The sequence below is a fragment of the Centropristis striata genome, chromosome 10, assembly GCF_030273125.1.
Source record: "Centropristis striata isolate RG_2023a ecotype Rhode Island chromosome 10, C.striata_1.0, whole genome shotgun sequence".
NCBI classification, from domain to species: domain Eukaryota; kingdom Metazoa; phylum Chordata; class Actinopteri; order Perciformes; family Serranidae; genus Centropristis; species Centropristis striata.
In genome coordinates this window covers 15,410,535-15,438,158 of record NC_081526.1, presented here as the reverse complement: position 1 = coordinate 15,438,158, position 27,624 = coordinate 15,410,535, and the positions used below count along the sequence as shown (strand labels likewise).

At 36.2% G+C, this 27,624-nt stretch overlaps 2 protein-coding genes across 6 annotated transcripts in view; one reads left to right on the top strand and one right to left on the bottom strand.

Annotated features, from left to right (window-relative positions):
• mycbp2 (MYC binding protein 2) overlaps positions 1-9,880 on the bottom strand; it is a 67,059-nt gene extending 57,179 nt beyond the window's left edge. For all 5 annotated transcript variants that reach the window (XM_059343572.1, XM_059343574.1, XM_059343575.1 and 2 more), the window contains exons 1-2: positions 9,197-9,880; positions 5,982-6,057 (exon numbers count right to left, since the gene is read on the bottom strand). In XM_059343572.1, coding sequence (XP_059199555.1) covers positions 5,982-6,057; positions 9,197-9,468 — 348 coding nt within the window. In that variant the 5' untranslated portion in view covers positions 9,469-9,880. The remainder of the gene's footprint in view (positions 1-5,981; positions 6,058-9,196) is intronic.
• Positions 9,881-17,261: 7,381 nt separating this feature from the next.
• On the top strand, positions 17,262-26,066 carry scel (sciellin). Its single transcript, XM_059343243.1, has 22 exons — positions 17,262-17,280; positions 17,831-17,900; positions 18,109-18,171; positions 19,671-19,742; positions 19,832-19,900; positions 20,292-20,363; positions 20,475-20,543; positions 20,907-20,966; positions 21,299-21,367; positions 21,486-21,539; positions 21,622-21,663; positions 21,749-21,823; positions 21,909-21,968; positions 22,074-22,124; positions 22,690-22,758; positions 22,903-22,938; positions 23,749-23,784; positions 23,881-23,928; positions 24,045-24,116; positions 24,859-24,967; positions 25,420-25,522; positions 25,640-26,066. The coding sequence occupies exons 1-22, from the start codon at positions 17,262-17,264 to the stop codon at positions 25,654-25,656; spliced, it is 1,335 nt and encodes a 444-aa protein (XP_059199226.1). The 3' UTR covers positions 25,657-26,066.
• Positions 26,067-27,624: the final 1,558 nt, after the last annotated feature.

Below are 27,624 nucleotides of genomic sequence, written 5' to 3'. Positions count from 1 at the left end.
AGAGGAAAAGGTTCCTAAACCTAAGGGACTCTCGGCAGATGTTGGCTGTTACATTTGACTTAACAAAGTTATATAACTACAACAGGACTGGGAGTGTAAACCCTCTGTTGAGCAGAGTTAGTCTTTACACAGTCCGTTGTGTCCTCATGCCTAGTCAGTGACACATTTGTGGCATGAAATTACTCCTTATTTTTGCTTTAACTTCTCACGAAGCTCATTTTTGTACACACTTGGCATGTTTACCCATTTCAAGATCAGCTCAACACAGCTTTCCCTGTTACAAAATGGCTTACCCAACATTTTACATAACCAATGCAGAAAAAAAGTTGGAGTTACTAGAAAACAAGCAATAGGAAAATGGAAGTTTTTTTTCAGTAGACAAGAAGGCAACTGAATTAAAAAAATCAATAAATCGGCATGGTAAATTTTTAGCTTTTCTTTAGTAATCTACAAACATTTCACTACCAATTAATTTTTTTCTGTGGGGTTGATCCTCATGAGAACTAGGGTGTAGAGCCCGGCTGATACTGGATTTTTGGGATTGACACCGATGCGGTTATAAGGGAGTAAAAAATTCCAATATCGTTATATACAGTATATATACAGTATTTATACTTGTAGCATTACCGTAATACTCCTATTATGTTAAAATATATATGGAGAGTTTTTATTTTCAACATAGCATTGTTTTTTTTTCCCCAACCAATCTCATTTACATATTCAAATTGTTCATTAGAAAAGCTACATGGTATCAAGTGTGACATTATCGCGATGTTTTTTGGAATGTAGGCCTATTGCACTATGGTCATATGGTCAATTTAAAATATATACATATTTATAATGGAATAACAATATCACATTCATCAAACTGTTAAAAAACAAAAAGAAGAGCTACTCAATGGTAAACTTGAGTTTCTCCAATTTTACGAGGTGTACCTGAATGCACAATGAGTTTCAGGAAAGGCAAAATGTCCCTTATTCATTTTTTAAATAATTTATTTAAATCAATTGTATTGACAACATTTACGACGATACCGTATAGCTGTAATATCAAGTGACCAATACATCACGCTCTAGTCTAAAGATAGATGTTATAGCATTACGCACTGTTAAGAAATGAGACGAATACACGATTCTTAAGTTTACAACCAAATAGTCATTATGTTCAGAGAAACTTTACTCCACAGAGAAACCTGATGAAGTAACTAATTGATAAGCTTTCTCCAAACAAGGCATTTTAACTACAGTCCTGAGGCAACCTCTAGAGAATCATATTGATCCATTGAGCCTGTCTTGCAGCGTTGCGCTTTTGGCATCCCAATCACAGAGGGTGATGTCATCTATTTGGGGAGAAAGGTCATTCATTCTCAGCTCAAACCAGTTGGGAGGATATTAGCTCCCCTCTCATCTAGCAGTGCTGTCTACAGCTCTCCTGGCTTGCTGCTGCTGGAGGAGCATTTGTGACGAAGTGACTGGACGCCATTCACAAAGGAGCACTTCGCCTGGCAAGAGCACTTCAAACGATTTAAAAATGAGAGATGCCATAACAACCCAAACCCATAAAGCATAGAAGAGAAAATGGGTTTCTTAGGACATGATGGCAAAACAAACAAAAGGGTGGAGTAGGGACCAACATACTGCCGAGTGTTTTTGGCCCCCTGCGAACATAGAGGGTGCACACAAAGATTCCGGTGGTTGATTTGTCCTATAGCTTTATGCTAGCAATATTTTGATTGTATCCATTGTTTGGAAGCAGGTCCTAAATTGATAGTTCCCTTTACTTAACCTAACCATTGGCAACCATAGTAATACATTAAATAACATTTGCAAAATTGAGAAGACCTTTTTGTGATTGGGGCTGGGTAATACAACAATAAATATCGTCAAAATGCTTGTATATACTTTCTATATCATTTTTCTTCTCAATATCAGAAAAACCACAGGCCGTAACGCCTTATGGCAATATTTATGTCATTTGGACGACGCTATAGGCAGGGATTGTTCTATGTGGAATCAAAGCTGGAGCAAAGAGGCTCAGTTTGCCTTAAATTTAGTATAAAGTATACACAGATACTGTTAACTTTACCATGTGGTTATTTCAAGTGCCCTATTCATTTATTGAATTACCAACAAACATGCTATATTGTGATATATATCTTTCTTAAGATATGATACAACCTAATTGATCCTGATAGAAGATCTGGGCCATATCACCCAGCCCTAATTAGGTTAAACAATTTCAGATACACTACATTTTATCTGATAAGTTACATCTTACAAACAGAACATTAAGCAGCTGAAACATGGTCCTTTTCCTTGTAACTGAAAACTGTATGACAAGTTTCACTAGAGACAACAACACTTATCAAGTTTTTACATATTTTTGGGGAGACACTTTCATTGACATGATGTCATGACGCACAACCATGCGAAGCCCGATGACCCGCTGATGCTTTGTGGTTTCTTCTCACTTTGTCATAGCTCCAAACCATAACCCATGACCTGCTGCTCATCTGACGGTTTCTTTTGTGTTTCTGTCTGCACTTCACTGATGATTTAATGGCCATCTAAAAGCTTTGGAGAAGGCTAGTATTGAATCTCTGACCGCACTTAGACAGCTACCCATTTCAGACTGCTGGATTTATGGAAAAATAGGGGAAAAAAGCAAGAAAAGTTTTGTCTCTCCAAAGCAAAGGCTCAGGCTTAGTGATTGTTAGTTTGTACCAGCATATCAGATGAGTAAATATGCAATCTATCAACAGGACTATTTAAATCATCAAAGGTCATCCAATGATCAGTTGTGGTGTTAAAAAGAGCCCATTGATGTATTTATTTAAGACTTAACCTTTGACTGCGAAAAATCACCTTGAGTCCTGATGCCTACCATCTTTGTTTGGATTAGGAAACGGAGTTGCAACTTTGGGAATGAGTTTAAAATTGTTTAATCATGCAGCAGACATAATATGCAACATCCAGATGGTTAAACAACCTTCAGAGCAGCAGTATGTTTTGTTAAATGACCTTCTGAATTTTTCAAACATTGCTGCATATTTATCTTTCAGAGAAACGGATGCTTAGCTCTGTGAGTTGAGTGAAACCCTAATGCTAATATCTGAGAGACACAAACTGGGACTACAAGGACTCATGGTTACCAATGACAAATAACTGAAATTCCTCAATAATATATATAGCTATTATTTAGGATTACTTAAATAATGAAGTTGCTTATGATTTGTTTGCCCCATTTATTCTTTGTCATATCGATTTCAGGTTAATCAATTCAGTCTCTTCCAAATTATGTTCCTATACAGCTACTCTTCAGTAGCAACTCATGGCAATATTCAGTTCAAATGCCAGAAGTTGTCCGATATATAATGTATAGTAGAATAAAAGATATTGCAGATCAGGGCAGGGGATGGTTTTATTCAATTCAATTTCATTAAATTACATATCTGCCTCAAGGCCTTTACAGTCTGTACAGCATATGACACCCTCTGTCTTTTAACCCTTCAATGGGGCGGGAGGGCGGGCGGGTATGACATACTAGTACCATCTGCATCACTTTTTCAGTTGTTGTATTTTAGCAGTAAACTGAAAGCAGCAGAAGGGGCCGACAAACTAATCTATTTATGGCATTATCACAGTACGCAACGTTATCATATACAACATACTTCCCTCTTACCCCGCAGCCCTAATTAGGGCCACGGGGCAATCGCACTGGTCCCCTTTGAGGTTAAAGGCCATAGGTTGCTGTATAGATAAATACTTGAAAAGGAATGCTTGTTGTAGGTGTGCTCCTTGTGTAGTATCATAATATTACTAGTATTAATTGTTTGAAATCTCTGAAGAATCTCATCATATTGTACACACCGGCAGTAGCCCCCGTGGCCCTTTCAGAATTTCCCCAGAGGAAATTTTCTAGTTCTATTTAATGAATCATTTTGTATCAAAGTGTTAATTATAATCATAGTTTTCTAAAAAGGCACATCACACATCTGCAACACAAGACGTTACATCACCCTCTCCATTATGATGATAAGTGTTTATGTTCCGTCTTTTGTACTGTCTCCACTTTCACATGTTTGTAAGTACAGAAGAAGACAAAGGGGGAGAAGAGGCTCTTTCAAACCAAAGTCCTCTGACTGCTCCGGTGTGAGAGGCGTGACAGAGCAAGAGTGAGCACAGCAGATACAAATACAGCATGATTGCCAATGGAACTACCCACGGTTTTATGCCTGCCTGCCTGCCTGCCTCCTCCATTCTCCGTCTCTATAGAAGATCTTTTGCAGTTCTAGGACATCAACTCACCAAACAAGTCAACCTGAAGAGAACTTAACTGACTAGCCCACTCTATGTTGGAATATCTGCCCGTTTTGAGATGAAAGATGACAAAGCAGTAGAGCCTCTGTCCTTCTCTGCTACTATCACATTAAAGTATCTTGCCTTTCCCTGCCAATGGGCTGGGGGGAAAAAAATCAACCTCATACAATGAAATCCAAACACTGGCTAACAATATCACAGACCAGACCAGCGACCAGTGAGAGATAAAAAAGTAAGGATATGAGTCGGTATAATCTGAGTGGATTGTATTTGTTTTTATAATTTGAAAATGAACTAGTTCAGGGGTTCCCAACCTGCAGTTCGGGTTGGGGGGCGCCAGAGATCACGGGGGGTGCGCGAAACTTTTTCTGCTTTGACGTTATTAACATTATATTTGTGTATAATAAATTTTAAAAAATCATAATAATACATGTAATGGAATAATCAATAGCCTGTATAATTCCAATTGGAAATTTTATTTTGGTCCGCTTTTTAAAATATTTGGCTACCTTGCAGTTCATCTCGAAAAAAGGGGTCAGCTATGTGTGTAAGATTATGCTTATGTTGAGTTTAATGTTTACTTCTTAATCATAGACATTTTTCTGAAGTATTTTTTTAATGTCCTTGAATTATTTCTATGCATGAACTTTCTACACTGGAGACAAACAGAGGAAAGGATTTCATATTCATCTATACAGGTGCTGACATATCAATACCCTGGCAATCAGTCAGTTTCATTCTTTTAAGAAGGCCAGGTTGTTAAAGGAAAGATGTTTGACTTAATGTTTACATTTTCCCTAATTTAAAAGAGACATTTTTCAGAAATATTTTAATGTCTTTGCAATTCTTATTTTTGTGTGGCTCCAAAGAAGATGGGTTGGGAACCACTGATCTAGTTAATTCATGTTGTCCATGCAATATCTACCACCAAAGCAAAAACACCACCACATCCACTGATACAGACGAGGTTTCCTCTTCAGACGAAGGAGATGGAGGCAGGCAACTGTTGCCGTGGAGATACTGAACACATTAGGTCGCTCGGCAACAGGCCATCATGCACAAGCCAGAGCCACTCCCATGTGTCTCGCTTTCTGCCTCTCCACCTCTCCAGCTTCATGTGTGGATGGGCTTCCTGGCACCTGACCAGCCACCACCAATGACGATAAGGTGCCTGCCAAACACCTTGAGGATTTCAGAGAATCTAACCCTATCTTTAATCTTATCCTCAATCTGTTAATTTAATTCAGCGGAGAGGCAAACCAGCTGTAAGGATTTATCAGAGCATACCTGAGGCTGTGACAGTTGCAAATTAAAACTGTCAGTCAGGCTGTTCTTATTAATATAAAGAGAAAATGCAAAATACTGCATGAAGATATTTAATTAAAATGCTTGAATTAAATTGTAATGAAAATGCCTCTCGAATAGATATTGCACCTATTTGTGATTCAACACTACAATGAATAAAACTTTTATAGAGGTAGAGGTATAAATAAATACCTTTTTTAATTTATATTTTAATAGGTTAAAAAAGCCATTCCACAATAGAACATTGGCCTTACAGCCCCTTTGAACATGCCTAATAATAAGCAGCAAATACTAATACTGAAATAATAAAATGACATAGAAGGGAATGTGTCATAAAAGAATCATAAATATCTTACCTTTGTTCTTGATTTGACTTTTGACTTGACCTTCTGTCGCCTTTTCAGTTTCTTCTTACTCAAAGCCTTCTTTCCCCTGAAAGTACACAGTGATTACTCAGTATTGCAAAATATACAGTGTGCTTAAGCAACGGTGACACTCAAACACATAGCATAACATCCAAGTAATGTATCCCTTTATCACGAGCGCTATTGAGAATATGAAGATGTGAAAAAAGGTAAAGCTCCTTATCATCAACAAACTCTTTGAAAACAATAATCAAGAATAGCTGCTAATATCTTGAATCCATCCCAGGTGTCTTTCTGGGTAATCTAACTTTCATTTTAGCCTACATGGTATGCAGCTGACAAAGTTAATGTCCTTCAAAGTGCACTTTACCCTTTTCAACGATGAGATGTGAGTAGCAGGTGTCAAAAGTTTGAGTGTTACTCATCTTGACAAAGCCTCAAAACAAGCATAGGGTTTGGTTTTTGCTTTTGAACTCTCTCTGAGATCCGTGCTTTTTATGTTACTTTTCACTTACAAATGCCAATGACAAGTGCTAGGGACCAAAAATAGAATTACTATTGAAAAAGAAAGGCAGTGCATGAATTAGTGTTCATCATTACTCACTGCTAAATACAAAAAAGCATTGCCGTTAAACTGGCAGTTTTAAAAATGTTGATACAATAATTATGTATATATTTTGCTTGATAAGATTCAATGTTTGTCTTTTGGTTTCTGGACTAGACTGTACAGTAGTGTTGATGTACTGCCGGGGCTGGAATTTGAAAAGCAAAAGTAGATATATTAGCTTGCTTTTTATACTCAAGAGGGCAACTGAATATAGGTTTCTAATAGCTTGTAATCATACAAAATTAGCTGTAATGTCTGTCTGATTGTTTACAATAGTATGTAAACATCAACAAGTTCCTGAAAGCCTGCAGGTATCTCTCAGAGTACAATCTACATCTTTTGTAAAAGCAACATAATACAGAATCAGATAAATAAATAAAGAATGGCGTCAGGTAAGATGATAGTTCAAAATAACTTCATGTATAGGTTGACACTAATAGTTTTGTGCTAGAATAACCCTGCACATGGCAGTAGTTAAGTATATTTATAGTGTATATTAGTATATTGCTAGTATTGTGTTTCCTGAGAGAATGTTAAAGCTGCATCGATGAATTGCCTAATGAATTAGTCAATTGATAGTCAAAGAATCATCAATTATTTTCATAATAGATTAATTGATAAAGTAATTATTATTCAAAAATGGCAGGATATGCTTTCATCTCATATAAAAAACTATGTTGTATATCATTTTAAACTGAATCTCTTTGGGATTTTGTAATAACACAAGACATTTGAAGATATTTTCTACTGGGTTCCACCATTTTCTGACTATTTATAGCTCAAACTATTAATTGATTAATTGAGGAAAATAATTACAAGTTGCCTTACAATGATGCAATGAGAATTTTACTCAAGGTTCCCAGAGGAGGGAGTGCTAGTCAGATGTTTGTATATGTAGGAGTTAGCACACTGAAAGCACTTTTAAGAAATTTGATGTTTAAGTTTATGCAATGTCTGGATGAGTCCACCAACAGTATCATGGTAGTACTCTCAAATCCGTTTGTGAGCTGCTCCAGGTACACATCCAGACTGAGAGTACATTGGCTGAAATGTCTGTATGTATTTTAATTCTTGTATTTTTTTTTCTTGTTTGTTTGCTTGTCTTATTTTGTTTGTTTTTATCTGTCCTGTCTTGTTTGGCTTTTAGACAGGAGTCTGGTAAATAAACTAAATTGAATTGAATAATCATAATAATGATCAGGGATGGGCAACTGTACAACTACATGCATTTGAGCATGAAATCTTAAAAGTGCAGTTTAAAAATGCACAAAATTACTTCTTACAATTAATGTTGGTCTGCACTGAAAAAAAATCACAGTAAGTGGTTAATTTTGATTTGCTTCAAACCTTTTGTATTCCTATTTATACTGTTAAACATGCATTTGAGCATGAAATATGTTAAGTTACTGCACTGTAAACATATTTAAAATTGCAGTTTCGTCCATATCTGGTTAAGTGCACGGCCCAACATGTGGCCCTGTGGTAGTGTTGATGAAAAATTGTGGCCCCCTCCAGCATTTAAGTTGCCCATCCCTGTAATAGGTAGTGAAAATTCAGGAGTTGTTTAAGAAAACTATGTAATGTTACGATACGTCAACAGCATATTGTGCCATGCTTAAAGCTGGTACTGTCTTTGGGAAGGGAGGTGAGAAAAACAATTCAGTTTGTAAAGGGAGGATGCTGCAATGATCCACAACCTGACTGACTGAATGACGTAACTGTATTACCCGCTGATGCCAGAAAAGCAAATGAGTTCATCCACCTCCCAACATATCCTCACCCATGTCTAACATTTAAGGCCATTTTTATAGAAATGCCATGTTCATTTTATTTTTTGTAATGTATGCTTCGTTATTTTGATTCCTGGTTTCTTTCAAAATAAACTACAGGTTAAGATAACATGGGGGAAAGCTGATGCTCCTCAACGTTAATAAACGTCAGTTAGCCAGCCGTTGGAACGGTGACGCCGTTGGGCCTACATACACACAGCTCCCGTCATGAAATTATGTTAAATGACAAATGAGGGTAATTCATAATGGCAACATTAGTAGTGACTGTTTAACAGTGTTTACAAAAAAATAAAGTATTACACGAGTTTGTTTACGTTTAGCTGGGTAACGGCTATTGCTCAAAACAAATTGCTGTTATGACAGTTAACTAGCCAAGTAGCTAGCTTGTTTTTAAGCAGACAGTCAGTTTATTCGAGTTGTTATGGTTACAGTGGGTGGTTATTTTATTTTGAGTGACAATGTGTCAATGTTTAGCAATAACACAATGTCCCAGACCAGAGCACTCGAGCTAAACGTTAGCTTAGCGGTTTCTTTTAAGCTAGGGAAGTCAACGACAAAATGCTACCTAGCAAGCCGACTCCTTCAAGAGGGTGCAGCCAAATTAATGAGCTCCTGGTCATTTGTTTGTAGATAAAACAATGAATTGTATGACAAAGGTCCGATTAGATCAAGGGCCATATATAACAAGTATCTTTGGTGTAGCTGGTGTTAACTGACGTATCGCCAAGCAAGGGTTAATGTTAGCTTAGCTCAGTTAGCCCCACAAATGACAGACCAGCCTCTGCAATGTCTATATTTTAGCCACTCACCTTCCTTGATTTATTCCTTGCTCTTTATCATTGATAGCCGTGGTATAAATCCGCCTGTATCTTTCAGCCAGAGCTCGCCCTGAGAGTAAAAGCTGGTACCGAGTCCGACAATCCGACTGGGCTCCGGGTGTCGGACAAGAACCCATCCCCGACCCGATGGTGGAGAGCTCGGCTCCTGCTCCAGAAACGACCCTGACACCGAGCCCCATGGACGGCGATGAAGAGGGCAGGATCCCTCCACCGGCGGCCGCTGCCGCAGCAGCACACATCATCGTTTTGGAGAACAATGCATATATCACACAAAAGATATCACAGCTAGATAATATCTAGCCATCAGATGCAATCCACTTGTCATTAAATCCGCCACCTGTCACATTATTTGTCCAATCCGAGTTGCAGAAATACCACAATTATCATCCACGGTCCCCAGTTATTATAAGCGCAATTTGTAGCCAATCTGGTGGTGCAGCTACGGTCTTCCGATCCCGGCCACGGCGTCAACACGGTGCTAGTCCCACCAAAATGGATCTTCTCAAGCCATAACAATTTTCCTGTAAAATATCGGAAATGGCGCCGTTAATTTCCCAAAAGAGCCTTGTCGTGTTTGGGTTTTATTCGTTCCTTGAATATTTCTTGACCCCAGAGAGGCAGCACCCTCAGTTGGGCTGCCATCTTAGCTCCATCATCCCTCCCCTCCCTGGCTGAGTGTTGCGTCGCTAGCGTGCCGGGATATTTTCATACAACCATCATTGCTATCATTGATTGATTTAAACAATTACTGTCCTATATATACACACTCAAAGGCAAGGTTGATTTTAAAAACGCAAATTGCCACTCGTGGACGTAAAATGTGGCGTAATTGATTTTTAAAAAAATAGAGCCATTATAGGCTATGTTTAACAGTGTGCACAGTTGGAAGCTGGACATTTAATTTGCAGAGGTCCATCCAGGGCCCCTCCCAGCTTGATCTAAAATTGGCACACTGGAATACTTTTAAAAGCAATTAAACGCTTTGTTGTCATAAAAAACACTGAAGCTCCAGTTTGACCTTTAAAAACAGTGCTCCATTTTGTTAAAGCTGCTTTGACTTCATAGCTCATGGGCTATTATCATTTGCTGTTCCATGAATAGCAGCTGGTGAGCACTGTGTAACTCAGAAATGTTGTCATTTTAACATGCTTTATGAAATAATTCATTAGTTTACACAAGGATTGCAACCATCCTTTAATTAAACCAGTGGTATTCTCCACTAAGCAAGCCCCAACTGAGGCCTACAGCTGTATCTACCTACTGCAAAAAGAAGCTGCAGATGCACTATGTGTTTATTTATGTCTAAAAATCAAATTTCATGGGAATATGGAAGTGCTTCAGGAAATGCAACATGCACATTATGATATTTGTGTTTCACTTTCTGACAGGGGTGACACAAGGAGGAGGAGGAAAGCTGCAGGGGGGAAACTGGAAGAAACTGTAACATCAGTGACAGAAAGGGCACACGAAGGTGAACGTAGGTGCATATTTTACAAAAATGTACATAATATATCGCTTATACAGGTATGACTGGCATGTGTCAACATGTATTTTGCACATAAATTCCCATTATAATGAATCTCCCTAATGGCAAAGTTCAATTTCATGCCATCTTTTTTAAAAGATGACATAAATGTATGCATGTGTGGATGTGCATGGACATTTATATTGAGAGAGAGGTAGAGTAAAATAGAGAAAGAGATTTACACAGGCCCTAGTGGTGCTTTATTGGCTGCCAGGCATTGCTATGGCCCAATGACAAGAGAGGGGTCGGTCTACAGTCTCTTCTCATAGCAACCCAGGAAGCATTCAGAGATTATCATGCGCAGTATCAGTGTACCAGCATGTATCAGTGATGACAACTGACTCTTAACACAAGAATTTACTATCACAAAACTGAGGGATTGTCCTATTACGATTTCAGCGTGAAATATTGGAAGTGAAAAGCAGCTCAGCTGAAGTGTACTGTAAAAGTCCACAGGATGAAAAACTGCTGACATTTATTGGCTCTCAGCTTCTAGTAGTCTTTAGGTAGAAAGTTATAAAAATATTTGGCATTGAATTGTGCAGCCTGAAGATGCAGCCTTGCCCAGAGGCTGCTTGTTTAACCCCTGGTTGTCTCAGCTCTGTGCTGTTAGGACAAATGAAGGGAGGAGGGGTGGGATATGTAGGCCAAGATGATGCCATAGGTCAGGCAAGAGTGTCACAAGCATGAGATGAGTTGGCAGGGATTAAATCCCGCTGGTATAAACACATCCAAGAAGTAGGGCTGGGATGAAAAAAAGCCCAGAGAGGTTGTTGGAATGATATGAACACATCACTGTCTTCAGTTGTCTTGACACGATACGTCTCAATGTTCTTCAGTTCAGAAATATTTGAGTGATAATGTTAGGAAGTAAGGGCAGAATTGTTGCCTCCGCCAAGGAAGTTGTGTATTTGGTTCAGTTTGTTTGTTTGTAGCAGGATTACAGAAAACTACTAGCCTGATTTTCATGAAACTTTGTGGAAGGATGTAGCACAGGCCGAGGAAGAACCCATTAAACTTGTAGCAGATCTGAATCATTTTACATTAAGTATTTTTTTACCTTTATTAACCAGGTGTGTGTGTGTGTGTGTGTGTGTGATATTCACCATGATACAGAAGGTTGCGCTAATTTCTCCTGCTTAGACTAAGTGAGTAGAAAACGATCAGGACGTGTATTGCCTTGGGTGACTTGCTATATTTATCTATTTTAACAGAGTTGCACAACCAGTATTATCAGTTCCATCATTACAGCTCTAGTGCCACCCAGTGTCAGTTATTCCCACTTGACTTTATGAATCCATAAATGGGGCAGCAATTCATTGTTGACTGCAAGAATTTATTTATTTATTTTTAATAACAACTTCACCGGAATCCTGAGTTTAAACTTGATTTAAATTGAAGGTCATTTATGTGCTTTCAATCCACTGAGAATGTTATGATAATAATGATGATGGTGATGATGATGATGATGGTGGTGGTGGTGGTGGTGATTAACTGTATTTATTTAGCGCATTTCATAAGATTAAATGCAGCTCTACGCTACTTTACAAAAGAAACAAATCAGTAACAGTTGAATAAAATAATAAAATCCTGAAGACATAATACAAGCAATAAAACGTTGATGCTCAATCAATCAAATCAAAATAACTTCATTTATCCCAAAGGGGAAATTCAGGTAGTCTGGTAGAATCTCTTGAAGAATGAGACAGCCTGATGACTGAAGGAGCTTTTGAATCTCTCCGTCCTGCAACGGAGAGAGAGGAGCCGTCCACTGCTGTTTTTTTGGTCCATAAAGGTTTTGTGTAGCGGATGATCTGGGTATTTTAGGATGAACCGAACATCTTGACAGTGCATCTCTCCACCATCTCCTCCAGTGTGTCCAACATGGCTCCAACCACAGAACCAGCTTTTTTGACCAGTCTATCCAACCGCCTTGCATCTCTGTGTCTGATGCTGCCTCCCCAGCAGACTGCAGCATAAAACAACACACTACCACCACAGACTGATAAAACATCTGCAGCATCTTACTACAGATGTCCAGAGATCTGAGCTTCCTTAAGAAAAAGGGGTGGCTCTGCCCCTTTATACTGGTAATATTAAAATCTTGGTATAAAATAAATAATCACAGTGGTGTTACAGAGGGTGGAAAGAATTACAAGTTTTGAGCTGTTTCTTAAAAGTATCATCAGAAGTTGCTTGTCTTGTATGTGATGGGAGTGTTTCCAAACATTAGGTGCACAGCAAGAGAGCTGCTTCAGTATACTTTTTGGAAGTCAAACCAACGATAAACAATCTGGTAGGTAACCTGTGGCTCTGGAGGCCATCTGCAGTGGCTTCCTGTGGCTGTGACAAAAAAAAGTTATTTCTTTACATTTAAATTTTAATTAATCATTGGTGTCGGCCCAAAGCAATTTGTATTCTTCAATTGTAAAAATGTGAACCTTATATACGGCATTAAAACATTTTACTAAAATGTGAATCATAGCTAAAGGAAGTCTTAACCTCTAAACTTGAAGTTTTCAGTTTCCAGAGCTAGGCTTTCGATTCCAAATCTGAGATATTTCTTCTGTGTCCAGCCTCTCATTTGCACCTGAGTCCTTGCTGCATTCTGACAAAATCATATAAATAAATCATCATTATGACTATATAGCAATGTTGGTAGGGTAATCTAGACTGGTTTATATTCATTGTAAATCTCAAAATAAGGTTTGCGGCTCCATTCTTCATTTTCAGTCAAATAGAAGGTGCTAAACTATTTCAGGCCTTAAAAACAAGTAAAATAATATAAAATCAGTCATCAGTGTTACTGGTCACCAGTTTAATGACATTAATACTGGTGTAATATGTTCTATGTTCCTGGTTTTTGTTAAGATCCTTGGTGTTGCTAGCTCCGTTAAAGTTAAGAGCTTTCAAATGTAATTTCCTGTTGTGCTGGTTTATACTGACATGTCTTTCTATGAAATATTTCCCTGTTGACATTTCGCCTAGTAGTTTGATCAGGTGCAGAGAAGTCTACATTCCTTTCGTGCTGTCATCGTGACTAGGAGGGGTTCACCTCAGTATCATGTTGTCACACCCCAGCATGCTATGCACCTTTCATACCTTTGATCATTCAAGCATGGCACTCCCAGTGAAGCTCACAGTCACAGACAGTATGGCATTTATTGTTTAAGTCTGATTGTCACCTCCTTTTCATGTGTACTCCTCATGATTTAGGATTTTGAATCTTATGTGAACTTATCAAAAGGGTCTTAGTTACTCAGTGGAGAACAGGAATCCTTGCTCTAGCACTTGAAGTCAGCAGATTTAAAAACATCCAAATGGACAACAGGTTGTGCAAATTATGGCAGTTAGATAAGATAAAGCTGCAGATAGAAGATGAGAATGAATCATGTTTTCTTCTGTTTTGCTGTTATTAAGAAGAGTTAAGAATATCTAAATGTCTGTTCAAAATACAGAAATGTTCTTTTGCAGTCTTGATGACTGTGGAATGGGCTTTTTTTTTTATTTAAATGCTTTTAAATTGACTACATTTCTTTTTAAAGCTTGGGGGAAAAGACGTCAAGATGGTTTATTTGTTCAGTATTATGTGTAATTTATGCTGCTACTCCCCTGTAATATAAAGCCTGGGCCTCCCTCCTTACTGGATCTTAGCCGACATGGCTGTTTTTCAGGGGCTGTAGCATTTTAAATCTAGAGTGAAGACATTGGTATTATATGAACCTAAAGCTATATTGCCTAAGGTATCCTTTGGTGCTATGTCATCCTCGCTTGTCAGGAAGGGGGATTAATAACACTGACAAGGGAAAAACTGGTCTGACCATTTACAGACAAAATTTTGAATATTTAATTTGAATATTTTTGCATACTTGGGTGCCTAAACAGTCTTGAAAGCTGAGACTCTTGTGGATTCAATGAGCTCAATTTTATTCATGTGTGATAATGTTAGTCCCCATAGCAGCCACTTCATTGTAGCGAGAGCATTTTTTTAACTTGACTCATTGTATAAAAAATATGTTGTGTAGACCGGTTGTGACCTCCAGCGTAATCACAGCCACACAAAACTTTAAAACTACAAACTAGAGAACTTGATTGAGAACTTGACATTAGAACTAGAGCAACAAATTGGCCACTGCATATTATTTTTGAGTGATGCAATAACAATGAAAATACAATCGAAACTAAAATGTTATCTGTGTGACCAGCCTGTGAAGGTGTTAAGTAGACATAGGCCAGTTTTATTAGCATACATGTGTAAAGTGCAAAGTCAACTGTCAGCCAGGTTTTGTTTTTTTTAAACAGTGTGTTACTACACATTATAAGCCTGTTTTTTCTAATGTTAAATTCAAAGTAGCAGCCTTATGAGTCATATATCTAGACCAAAAATCAATATAGTTCTACTTGCCATATAAATGTGGATAAAATCCTTCAAATTGGAGACTGCTATACAGTTTCTCTGTTAAATCATATTCATTAATTCTTCTATAGAGTACATTAATTTTGAGGCTATAGAAGGTCACAGAAGCATGGACTCCCACACCCTCATTGCTGTTCTGCTTCCTTGACAACTTAGTTGAATTGCAGGTCTGACAGCACTCCACCCAGTTCCATTTTTCTACAATCAACAAACAGACAGCAGAACAATTATTATGGTCTAAGCGTTGATGACGGAAAGAGAAAAATCTAGAGTAACAGAGAGAGAGAGAGAGAGAGAGAGAGAGAGAATTCATTGATTGTTGTCTGTAGCCACACCTTTGGGTGGCCTTGGAATCTCCTCCCTTAAGGTTAAAAGCAGAAGGAATGACAAGGGTGTGATAACAAACTGTATTAGACAGACCTGAGCTTAGTGAGAGTTTTCCTTTTCTGTCAACGAGTCACAGAGCCGCCTGCAGGTACGTACTCCTTCTCTTTTAGAATGCTCAGTCCATCAATTTACAGTAATATTTTCATATAATGTTATTTCAAATTAAAAAACAAAAATTGCTTTGAACAAAATGTTAGGATTTTAAGTGTAAGTTTTTGGATATATATATATATATATATATATATATACACACACACACACACACACACACACAAATATATCAAAAACATATTGTAACCACGTACTTGAATTTAATTTTTAAGTTACTTGACTTTGAGGAACAACATCTCACTGACATTGGGAACACATGAAACACACATGCTTTATTTCATGTCCGAGCTTGTTCTCAACTCTTGTTGCTTAACTTGATTTTCTTCCCTAGAACTTGTATGATGCTTAACAAACATTATTTATTTGCATTTTAACTGTGCTTACCTGGACAGTTTGAACAACATATTTGTAGAGTTGTTTTGAGTCCATGCTGCCAAACTACATTAAAATCACAATATTATGTATTAATGAAAAATCTAATATATTCTGTAGAAATACAGATAAGAACTGATCTCAGCAAAAAGTGTTTTTGGACTGTACATTATGGATTATTACAATAATGTGCAATACAATCAACAGCTACCTTATCGTTGTTTAAAAAGCATCTTAAAAGGACTGTCGTTCATTCAAAGATTTCATTGTAATGCATCTCAACTTTTACACATAAACTTCAATGCAAATTGTATATTTCTATTAATTTCACATTTCTGTTTAGTCTTGTAACTTTGGTGAATTATGCAAACTTTAAAAAAAAATATTTTTATCCTCTATCTTGTTTAACTATGCCTAATGATTTTTTTTAAAGGGGGAGGTATCTTCATAAAATAAAACTTAGAAATCTTTCAGTTTTGCAAGGATAAAAAAATGTAGAATCAAAAATAAATGATTCTACTGAATTCGTCTTAAAATTATGTATTTATGTAGAGTTTATAAATCTCAAAAGAAACTCAAAGACATGTTCCTTTTTCTGACTTTACCTTTAAGACATCTGTTACTGTTAACTGCTTCACATGAGTCTTAATAAAACCGAAGAACCCAACATTAAATTAAATGTATTTGGACTAATGTTGCATATACAGTCATAGAGTGGTAGATATCTGTGTTTGTGCTGGAACGTGCGTGTAGTCGAAAGGGCATGATCTTTATCGTCATTAGCTAATGGCATGTCACTTGTACGCCCCTCTGTTTTGCTGACAATGGTGTGTTTGGAGAAGGTGTGTTATGGAGAGTAGGTGTGTCTTCATGTGGGGACAGATCAAGACAAACCAGTTTACCAGTTTAGAGTTTTAATCATTTAGTCAGGAGCAAAACTTTTGTTGACGAGTGAGGCACAGTGAAAAAAAACAAAATAACCTGATGAGCAAGTGCATACAAGGAGAAAAATGACACAAATATATTGCAGATAAAATAATTAAAGCTTGTGTGGCAATCTCAGGTGAACCTTCATGCAGTGTGTGTGTGTGTGTGTGAAAGATCCATAGACTGTATATAAATATTTCAGCCCACAGTACCACCTAGTGGCTGATGTCCTGTGTGGTTTCATTATGTAATGAATTCCCTTTTTGTTCTTTCACACTTACAGGTGAAATTACAAAATGAGCCGATCCTGGACTAGTAAGTATTGAGAAATATCAAATAATAAAATAATGGGGAAAAGAAAATCAGTAGTGTATATTGTGCCTTTGCCACATGATGCTCATACATTGTTCTATAATATTTAGATTAGACTATTTCAATTTTGCCATATATATTTATTAATATCATGTATTTAACATACTGAACCTTCCCCCAAATTGAACATATGTCAGTACAACATTTTTGTACACTTTTTTTTATTTTTTATTTTATATCATGCAATTGTGCAGGATAAAAATAAAACATATTGTTATAGTATAAATTGTACTGCAAGGTAAACAGTAACATTTGTACATTTTGAAGTGCAAATATTGTAAACAAAAATGATGAAACGGCATCAAATAATAAATTAATTCAGCTTTTCTTGTTTTTCATAACTTTAAGCTAATTGTAGTGGCAAAACATGTTGATAAGTGCACATCTCATCAGCCCTATTGTGTTAAATTAAGTCAATATAAGTCTTTACCTGCTTCAAATGGGTGTAAGTGCTTTGAATATGTGAGCTGAAAAGTTTTCCTTGTTTCTGCAGCCAAGAGCAACAGTCTCCTGAAAGACGGCAGCTGGATCAGAAAAGTGGATGATGAGGATGAAGACATCGAGTAAGTCGTGTAAACATCATGTCTCAAATACAGATGCAATATTCCACAATATATACCTAGGGAAAGAGTGTTTGGTGTGTATTGTTCATATTTTGCTTTACTATATCTTAAATAAAACTTCCTCCTACATTATTTTTTAAAGTCACAGTTTTGACTCATTTCTGGTAATATGAATTAATTAATTTGTGATCATTTTTTCCTTTTTCAGCCGAGACCCAAACTTTGCCAAATCTGTTCTGAGTGGGTTCCAAACCGATGACACTCCTGCAAGGTAAAACAAACTTTGAACTTATAAATAATAATAAATGAAAATGAATGGGAACGTATAATTGACACTGGTCACTGGGTGTAATGTAAATAATCGTTAACCCTTTAACTTGACGCAATTCATTCTCTTTTGCTCATAGTTTAGAGGATACAACAACCGTAACTACAAGCAAGACATCATATGTGCAGTCTCTCACCAAGAGGTATGATTTTATAAGCATGCTGGTATCCTTTTAATTACACTGGTGTATGGAAGCTGTAAACAGCCATGGAATCAAACATTTTGTTTCCTCTGTTTTCCTGTGATGGCAAGTTAAAGGTCAGGTCCATTACTTTTTGGTTTGTTGATTTTGTTATATCATTCTGTAGCTTCCCAGTGGTGAGACACAATAGACACAAACTTACCACAAAGGAATACAAAACAACCACGAAGAGACACAAAATGACCAGAAAGAGACACAAAATGACCACAAAGTGACATAAAGCAACTACAAAGAGACAAACAATTACCACAAAGTGACACAAAGAGGCAAATAATGACCAAAAAGAGACACAAAATGGCACAGGGACACAAAAAACACAAAAAGACAAAAAAAAAATACCCCAAAGAGACACAAAATTACCACAGAGTGAAACAAAACAACCACAAAGAGACACAAAATTACCACAAATTGACACAAAACAACCACAAAGAGGCAAACAATGACCATAAAGAGACACAGAATGATCACAGTGCTGCCTTTCTGTTTGAATCATGGCTGTTTAAAGCTTCCTTACATTATGCTTATATTTTAGGTAGATTTTTCTAATTAACATTAACAAAGCAAAAAAAACAACACATGAATGAGCGGAAACTTTGTCATTGCAGATTCAGTGGCAGTCAGGATGAGCTGAGTAACAGGTTGGTGCAGTTTATTTATGCTCCAGTCTTCCAGACAATATTTTTTTTCATTTTAGTAACCTTGATTAAGCATGTTTCTTAACTTCTCCTTCACAAGCAGCTCCCTCCCTTCCAGCAGGAGCCCATCCTCCTACACTAAAAGGTAAAACACAACAAATGGTATATTATGTATATGTAGATCCCTCTCTTTTTTTTTTACAAAGTCATCTGAATATATTCATCTTTGTTGCAGCACATACTCAAGCCTGAAGTCTCCCACCAGGTAAAGTTCCACTCTTTAACACCTAATACAAAAATGAAAGTTGTGTGTTTTTTTTCTTTCTTTAAAGTATCGTGCCACGGCAGAACAACCATATATATCAAGACTGCTGTAATATAGAAAAAAAAGAAAATAACAATTTATAAAATAAATGTAAAAAGAAAAATATAGACTTTTGTTGGCCTTATGCTTTAAAACCTTGACTTCAATGAGGATTATGTGTAGAATAAGTGGATTGAGTGCATTGATTGAAGTTTCAGCAAATAGGCAAATTGCAACAAACCGAAAAGAAAAACAAGACTTGAGCATTTTGTGAATTTATTTTGTATTACTCCTCTTTTAGCACCACAACCACTACAGTCAGCAAGGACGGCAAAACCACTGAGACCACCGTCACCACCACCCAGGGTGTTAGGTGAAGAATATAACAGGATTCACGTGTCTCATCTGATCACACGTTGAGTCTGTTTGTGTCCGTTTAATTAAGATTCAGTTTTCTTGCAGATCTCAAGTGATTAAATCTCCCACCAAGACTGAGACGTTCACTGAGCGGGTCATGGCTTCAAGCAAAGAGTAAGAATATAATACTTCATTCATAAAAAATATACTTTATAGTATAATAGTTTAGTCCAGTGGTTGCAAACTTTTTCACAAGATGAATCGGAGGGGTCATGAGATTATTAAAGGAGGTTTTCCTTTGGACTCAATTTTTATTTAATCTGACTCTATTTTATTTAGTTTTTTTGCTTTTTGGTAAATATTTTATAATTTTACCTCTTGAGCATCTAACTAAACTAATCCAATGTTTTCATGTTATTTCCTAATCTGAAAAGTAACCATAAACTGTGGCTGCCAGATTAATGCAATAGAGTACAATGAAAAAAACATTTTTACACAGAAATGCAAGAAGTCGAAATATTAAGCAGGAGAAAATTAAAATACTCTGTAACATCTTTTCACACAGGCCAATATACTCCAGCTACTCACCGACCAAAACAACTAAAGTGACTGAGACAACTGTTACCAGCAATAAAGGGTAAAATGCCTGACATTATTTTAAACTTGTTAATACATTGCAGTAGATTTAAAGGGGATTCTGATAAATGCATATTGTGCTAACAATTTAACTTTCTGTATTTCTATGCAGGACTGAGGACAAACTCTACGACACACTCATCCCCTCACTGGTCAAGGATGATTTGTCCCCCACAGACAGGTGATCATTTAATTCATCAAAGCTAGAAAATGACCACGATACCATGTAATCAGTAATTATGTACTGTAATAAAGAATATTTTCTTCAAAATCATTACAAAGAGACACAAAATTACCACAGAGACACAAAACAACCACGAAGAGACACAAAGTGACCACAAAGTGACACAAAATGAACATAAAGTGACACAAAATGACCACAAAGTGACACAAATGACCATTAAGAGACACAAAAGGACCATAAAGTGACATAAAACACCCACAAATAGACACAAAATGGCCATTCATCAAAGCTAGAAAATGATCACGATGCCATGTAATAAGTAATTATATGCTGTAATAAGGATTATTTTCTTCTTTGCAGGAAAACTACTGTCACCAGTACTGAGACTGTGATTGTGAAAAGCAGCCCTGAAACTACTGAGTGAGTTTGATCCTGTATATAGTTCTTGTTGGCATTATATTTAAGTTGGTTAAAAAGATACTGATAAAGGATAAGTCTGGAGATTTGTAACTTTTTTATTGCCAACAAATGACGCAACAATGAAATGATCCTACTAACAAGTAAATCCTGACAATTATTTTACTATAAGTCAAAGTCAACATCAGTTAGCTTTATCGAGGTCCCTTTTCAAAAAATAATATGGGTATTTTAGCATATTGAATATTCCTCTTAGAGAAGAAATAACTAAAAACCACCTTACTCAATTAAATGCACTTAAGTCTATGCATAATTGAACCTGCATTTCTGTACAGCGCCGAGGACCACCTTTTCAACACACTCATCCCCTCGTCTACCAAGGATGATTACTCACCCACAGACAGGTGATATATCAATATTCAGCAGTCCTTGGAAATTAAATGCATTCATAATAACGCCAGGAAATCATTCATTATATCATTCAGTTATATTGTGTAATAAAGATTATTTTCTTCTTTATAGCAAATCAACTCTTTTCACTACTGAGACTGTGACAGTGAGAGGCAGTCCTATTGGGTGAGTTACTGCAGGACGACTTTTACACAGTGACTGACATTAAATACAGTCAGATAAAAATATTTCTTCTTTTTTTTTTCAGAAATAGTTCTAAAACTACAACCACGACAAGATCTTCCTCTTCGTAAGCTAAACCTTCATCAATCGTTATAGTAATTAATTCATTTTGCATTCATAATTACCATATATTTCCTTTTTTTTTTTAACAGGGCTGAAGATGACCTGTATGGCAGCCTTCTGCCTAAATCCATTACATCTGCAACTAGTCTGTCTTCTCCCATCAGGTGAGATGTCTCAGGGAATAACTTGTCACAAACTACACAACCATTTAACCGTCCTGTCATTGAAATAACCATTGTCATGTGTCAGCAGCAGCAGCAGCAGCAGCATCACAAGGAGAGAGGTCATCACAGTGGAGAGCAGCAGAGGGTGAGAGCTCGATTTGAGTGACTGAGACTGTGTAATGGTTCTTTGTTTGTACAATTAAGCTATCCCACTTTTCTTCTGACATTTTCTGTCTTTTGTGCCATTTAGAGGAGACAGCCCAACTCTGTCATCACCATCCTCCACCCGCAGAACCACCAGGTAAACTTATTATTCCAGAAAGATATACTAATATGCAGGGTCTACAGTAACTGCCTACAACCCAGATGCCAAAAAAGTTAGGATGTCTAAAATGTAAATACAACTGACATATATTCAATTGAAAACAGTACCAAGACATATATTTAATGTCCAAAATGATAAACTTTTGTTTGTTGATAATATTGTAAATAATAATACTCTGAATTCTGAATTAAAAGCATTCTTTTGTATTTACTTTTAACACATTGTCCCATCTTTTATGGTATCAGGGTTTTACAAATAAATCCAGATTAGATGGTAATGTGTATTAAATATAGTTGTCCAAATCAAAATGTTTTTAATGATTTTTAAATTAAAATAATCATTTTAATTTTAGATATTTACAGATTTTATTATGTACATAAGCATACTATTCAATTAATATAATTTTTATTTACAGTGACCAATAAAAATATTTTTAAAGGGGCACATTCTAATAAATAGGTTACTTATTATCCAAATACATATCTATATAAAAGTAAAAGCTACCATAATTAACTCAGTCTTGTGCCTGTTTTACACACAGTTACAGCTCATACAATGATGATCCTCCCTCCACCCGAACCTCCACCTACACCATCAGCAGCACACCCAGGTAATCATTTCACAACTCTCTCTCTCTCTCACACACACACACACACACACACACACATCACGCAGGAGTGCCTCTGCACATACATCCAGATACAAATGTGCTTCTTTCTATTACCCCTAATCTATTTTCTTTTTGCACACACAGTGACAACTACAGCAGCGACCGTAAAAGCTACTCCAGGTAAGAAGCAGAGAAAACAAAACCTCTCAATAATTATGTGTCTTTTCATTCTGTCTGAGTCGATATTAAGAAATAAATATGATACATTTCAGTCAACATATGTTCAATTAAAAACTGTATATATTTAATGTTCAACCTGATTAACTTTTGTTTGTTGTAAAAAAATACTCTTGAAATACTTGTTTTTTTATTCACTTTTTACACATTGTCCCAACTTTTATGGTTATCGGGGTTTTATAAATAAGACCAGATTAGGTGGTAATGTGTTGTAAGAGTAATAAATATAGTTCAAAATGTTTTTAATGATTTTTAAATTATTTAGATTTTATATATTTACAGATTTTATTATGTACATAAACATACTATTCATTGAAGAGGCTTTTTATATTTACAGTGACTAATAAAGAAATATTTTTAAAGGGGCACATTCTAATAAATAGGCTACTTAAATTAAGCAGGTTTAATGTTTACCATGTTCACAATCATATTTTAGTATTAGGATGCTTGTAATAAAATCAAAGTACAGCTGGTTGATGGAAATGTCATTAGCTTTGCAAGTATTTAGTCAAGAAATCACAAGTTTTATTGAAACAATTGATATAACATATAATATTTCTAATATCTGAAATAAAACATGATGTCTGGATTATATTATTCCTGTAAAGATCCAAATAAATACATAAATAAAAGCAAAAAATCATCATCATCATCATCATCATCATGTAGGATTGCCCCTGCACATACTGTACAAATAGATACAAATGTGCATCTTTCTATTATCCCTAATCTGTTTCCTGTTTGCACACACAGTGACGACTACAGCAGCGACCGTAAAAGCTACTCCAGGTAAGAGGCAGAGAAAACTAAACCTCTCAATGATCATGTGTCTTTTCATTCTTTCTGAGTCAAATCTCAATTATAATTTGTTCTGTCTCTGTATAGTTATGAGTACAGCCCCACTAACACCTACACCTCAAAAAGGACCAGCAGGTATTCAATTATATTTATTATGGCTGGGTTTAATATCATTCATATAATATTATGAACATTATATGAGAGTAAAAGCAAGGCTCTCGTAGGAACTGATACCTGTGTTACTCTCACAGCAGGTCAGATGACACACTGGGGGATGCAATCTACTCATCCTCTGTGAAGAGTGTGTATGGAGCGCCTGAGAGGTAAGAAAAGTGCATACATGTTGACAATGACAACATGTTGATGTACCAAACAGCACAGATATAACCAGGGCTGATGGGATCTAATTCAGGCAGTCAGTATTTGGTCATAAACAATAAAATGTAAAAGTATTGAACAAATTTAAACTATTCCTGATGGTGGTGCGACATAAAAAGTTTAGGGATCACCAACGTTTTTACAGTGTATACAAATTTCATTGCAATTTTTTTTAACACTGACTGGATAAAGTTTGGCAGGAAAACTTGGAATTCCAGTGCATTATTTTTTCTAGAAAATCATACGAATTAATTAATTCATTCATTCATTCATTCATGAGAACAGCCAGTGTTGTGTTCCCAGGATCGAGATTAGTGGGGGGTATGTTTGCAGTTCAAAAGGCAAAAAATTAAGGAAAATTGACATTTCAAAAACAGAATAAATGGTAAAAAATCCACATAGCCACTGTGGAGGTATAAATATGTGAAGTCAATAAAACTGATCGCAAATACGCTTTGAGGAATATGATATCTATAAGCTAAAGGCTGGGTCATTTAAACATGGCAGAAAAACATAAATTGAACATTTGACCAAAGAAAAAACATGGCTGAGAGCTTAAAAGTCTTCGATGGATCTTGTTAAAGTTTTTTTTTAGATGATGGGGACATGGAACTTAGGTCAAGAATCAACTAAAAATATATGATGATGTTCTTCTAACATACTGTGAAATACTTCTGTCCCGTACAGGACCGTGCTTGAGAAAGACCTGTGCAGCTACTGCCGCAAGCCCTTCATTGGTGACGCCAAGATGGTCCTGGACGACATGAAGATCAACTGCCACGCTACCTGCTTTAAAGTGAGCAAACTGGTTTCATTTCTCGCTCCATAAGAGCCAGCAGTGGCTCAGGATGTAATGTATTAAGAACATCCTTTATTTAAAGTAATAAACTGTCTGTTAAGTCACTATCTATTGCCAGATTCTGTGGCCCCATTTATGACAGCTTGAGTTTGGGATAAATCCCTGCATTGTTCCACCTACAGCTGACAAGGAGCCTAATAAGCCAGACTAATTGGAAACACCTGTGTGGGTGTTCAGAGCCTTTAATTTGTAACAAGAAACTGCAGCTGTCAGATAAATGTAGTGGAGTAAAAGTGCAAAAATGTCAAATCTACATGAAATGCAAATACTTCAGTAAAGTAAGTACAATGCTTGAGTAAATGCGCATCACATTTAACACGCAAACTGTGCAGCTGGCTGCTAAGAGTGTGTCTCTTTCCTCATGTGAGTGTTTATTTGTGTGCTGGCAGTGCGAGGTGTGTAACAGCACTCTGGGTCATATGAAGGCCGGGGACAGCATTTGGATCTACAAACAGATGGTGCACTGTGACAACTGCTTTGAGATCACCAGAGGTAAAGAAAAAAAACAAAAAAAATAGATTTATGTCAAAGGTTCATATATATTTGTGTATTATGAAAATCCCCTGAATTAAACATTTTATATCCTGTTTGTTTTTTGTAATTTCACAGACAAATGGCGGCGTTGAGTTTCTCCTGAGTCGTCCCTGGAGAAGAAGCACATGTGATTAAAGTCAAAATGCATTGCTGCTTATCAGAATGTTTTGGGTGGAATGGGTTATCTTGTACTTTTATTTTTACGAGCTGTAAAAGCTTTATCAGGGCGTTTTGACAAATGACAGTTTTACCATGAAAATACATTTTTATATATAGATGTATACACACTATTGCAGCTCTTTTGCAGCTAGTTGTAACTGTATTGTTGACGCTGTTATATTGCTGTCTCTGTATCTGCCCCTTTTCACAAAATACAGATATCACTTCTGATATTCTCAGCAGCCTTTAGGGGGACTCTTGTGTGTAACATGAAAGGAGGTATTATAAACTTTAGGGCCGGGGGCTTTTTCTGCGTGCAATAAAGGCAATCAATATATCTAGATCTATCTATGTTTCAATACTTTTAGTGTTTAGTTGCTCTGTTCTTTGTTACTATCACTGTTTTCTCTTTAATCATTTATATGGATGAAGAAATCAGTCTCAGGTATGTTTTTTTTTTTTTAATCTTTACCGTCATGAAATTCGAACTACAGTGTAATGGAATAGAATAAAGAGTATTAAGATTAAGAATTGTTTTTACATATTTCTCAAATTTGACTAAATGAAATAATGCGATAATTGAATAAGTAATTACATATATTAAATGGTAATTTATACTTTGAAAGATATTAATTTAGGAAATAAATTTAAAAATACTTTTAAACAATAAAATGGTTAAATAGTAATAATATATTTAATATTATTATTGGTACTTTTTAAAAATACTTTTTAATTGTTTAAAAATGATTTGTCCAAAATTGTAAATAAATTAAAAAAAAAACATAAAGCTTAAAAATAAAAATGGTGTAAATACTCCTTTTTTTTATTTTTTTTTTATTGTGCATTAATACAATACAGTGATATGGACAGACAGACAAATAGTATAATGGTACGTGTGTGTGTGTGTGTGTGTGTGTGTGTGTGTGTGTGTGTGTGTGTGTGTGTGTGTGTGTGTGTGTGTGTGTGTGTGTTTGTGTGTGTGTGCGAGCGAGCGCGCACGTGTGCGTGCATGTTGCAGTTATAGATCAAGCAGTTAAGTATTAATATTTGATAATAAAAATGATGTATCATTATTAGCCAGAGAAAGCGGTACTAATAAAATGTAAATAGAATTTAAAAATATATGTATATAATCAAAAAAATAAATAAAAAAGGAGCATGCATGAGTTACAATAATACTAATAATGACAATTACATGAGAGAGGAAAAAATAAGACAAAAAATAAGAGAAAAAACAACAAAAACAACATGATGTGCTTTCTTTGTGAGGATAATGGGAAGAATGATAGCAGCAAAGACAATATCAATAATTACAATAATAATAATGCTAGTATCAATACTAGAAACAACAATGATGTTAGCAATATGGAGGAGGGGTATTTCTGTATATTCATTCATTCGTCGATTCATTCATTCATTCATTCATTCATCCATTCATCCATCCATCCATCCATCCATCCATTATTATTACTATTTTCCATCATTGTTATTAGATATAGGATGCCTCGGAGCCAAGGCCGGATTAACCATATGGGCAACTGGGCAATTGCCCAGGGGCCCACGACCTCTAAAGGGCCCAGGGCAGTGTGGGCACAAGCAAAATATCTGTTTATCTCTCGCTTATATGTTCAACTGTCCATCGGAGCCGTTACTCAAAAATTAATTTAGAGGTTACAGGGTGATTTCTGTTTAAAATGAGCTGAGGACCAAAATGCTACTTGATTCTAGATTCTTGATTTTTCTGTGTGTGTCTTGTCTTCCTCTGTGATGGCTCTATCAGTTCAATACATTTATGCTGCTGGGAATAGGTGTTGTTTAATAAATATTGGATTTTTTTTGTCAAAATTGAGGACACTTCCTTCCCTATCTTTTTCTATCATTTTGTACAGTGTCCTTGAGTG

Bases quoted from the DNA above. Each gene is read 5' to 3' on its own strand.
- scel (XM_059343243.1), top strand. The intron at 20,364-20,474 runs GTAAAATGCCTG...ATTTCTATGCAG, and splicing joins ACTGTTACCAGCAATAAAGG to GACTGAGGACAAACTCTACG. The intron at 24,117-24,858 runs GTAAGAAAAGTG...TGTCCCGTACAG, and splicing joins GTGTATGGAGCGCCTGAGAG to GACCGTGCTTGAGAAAGACC.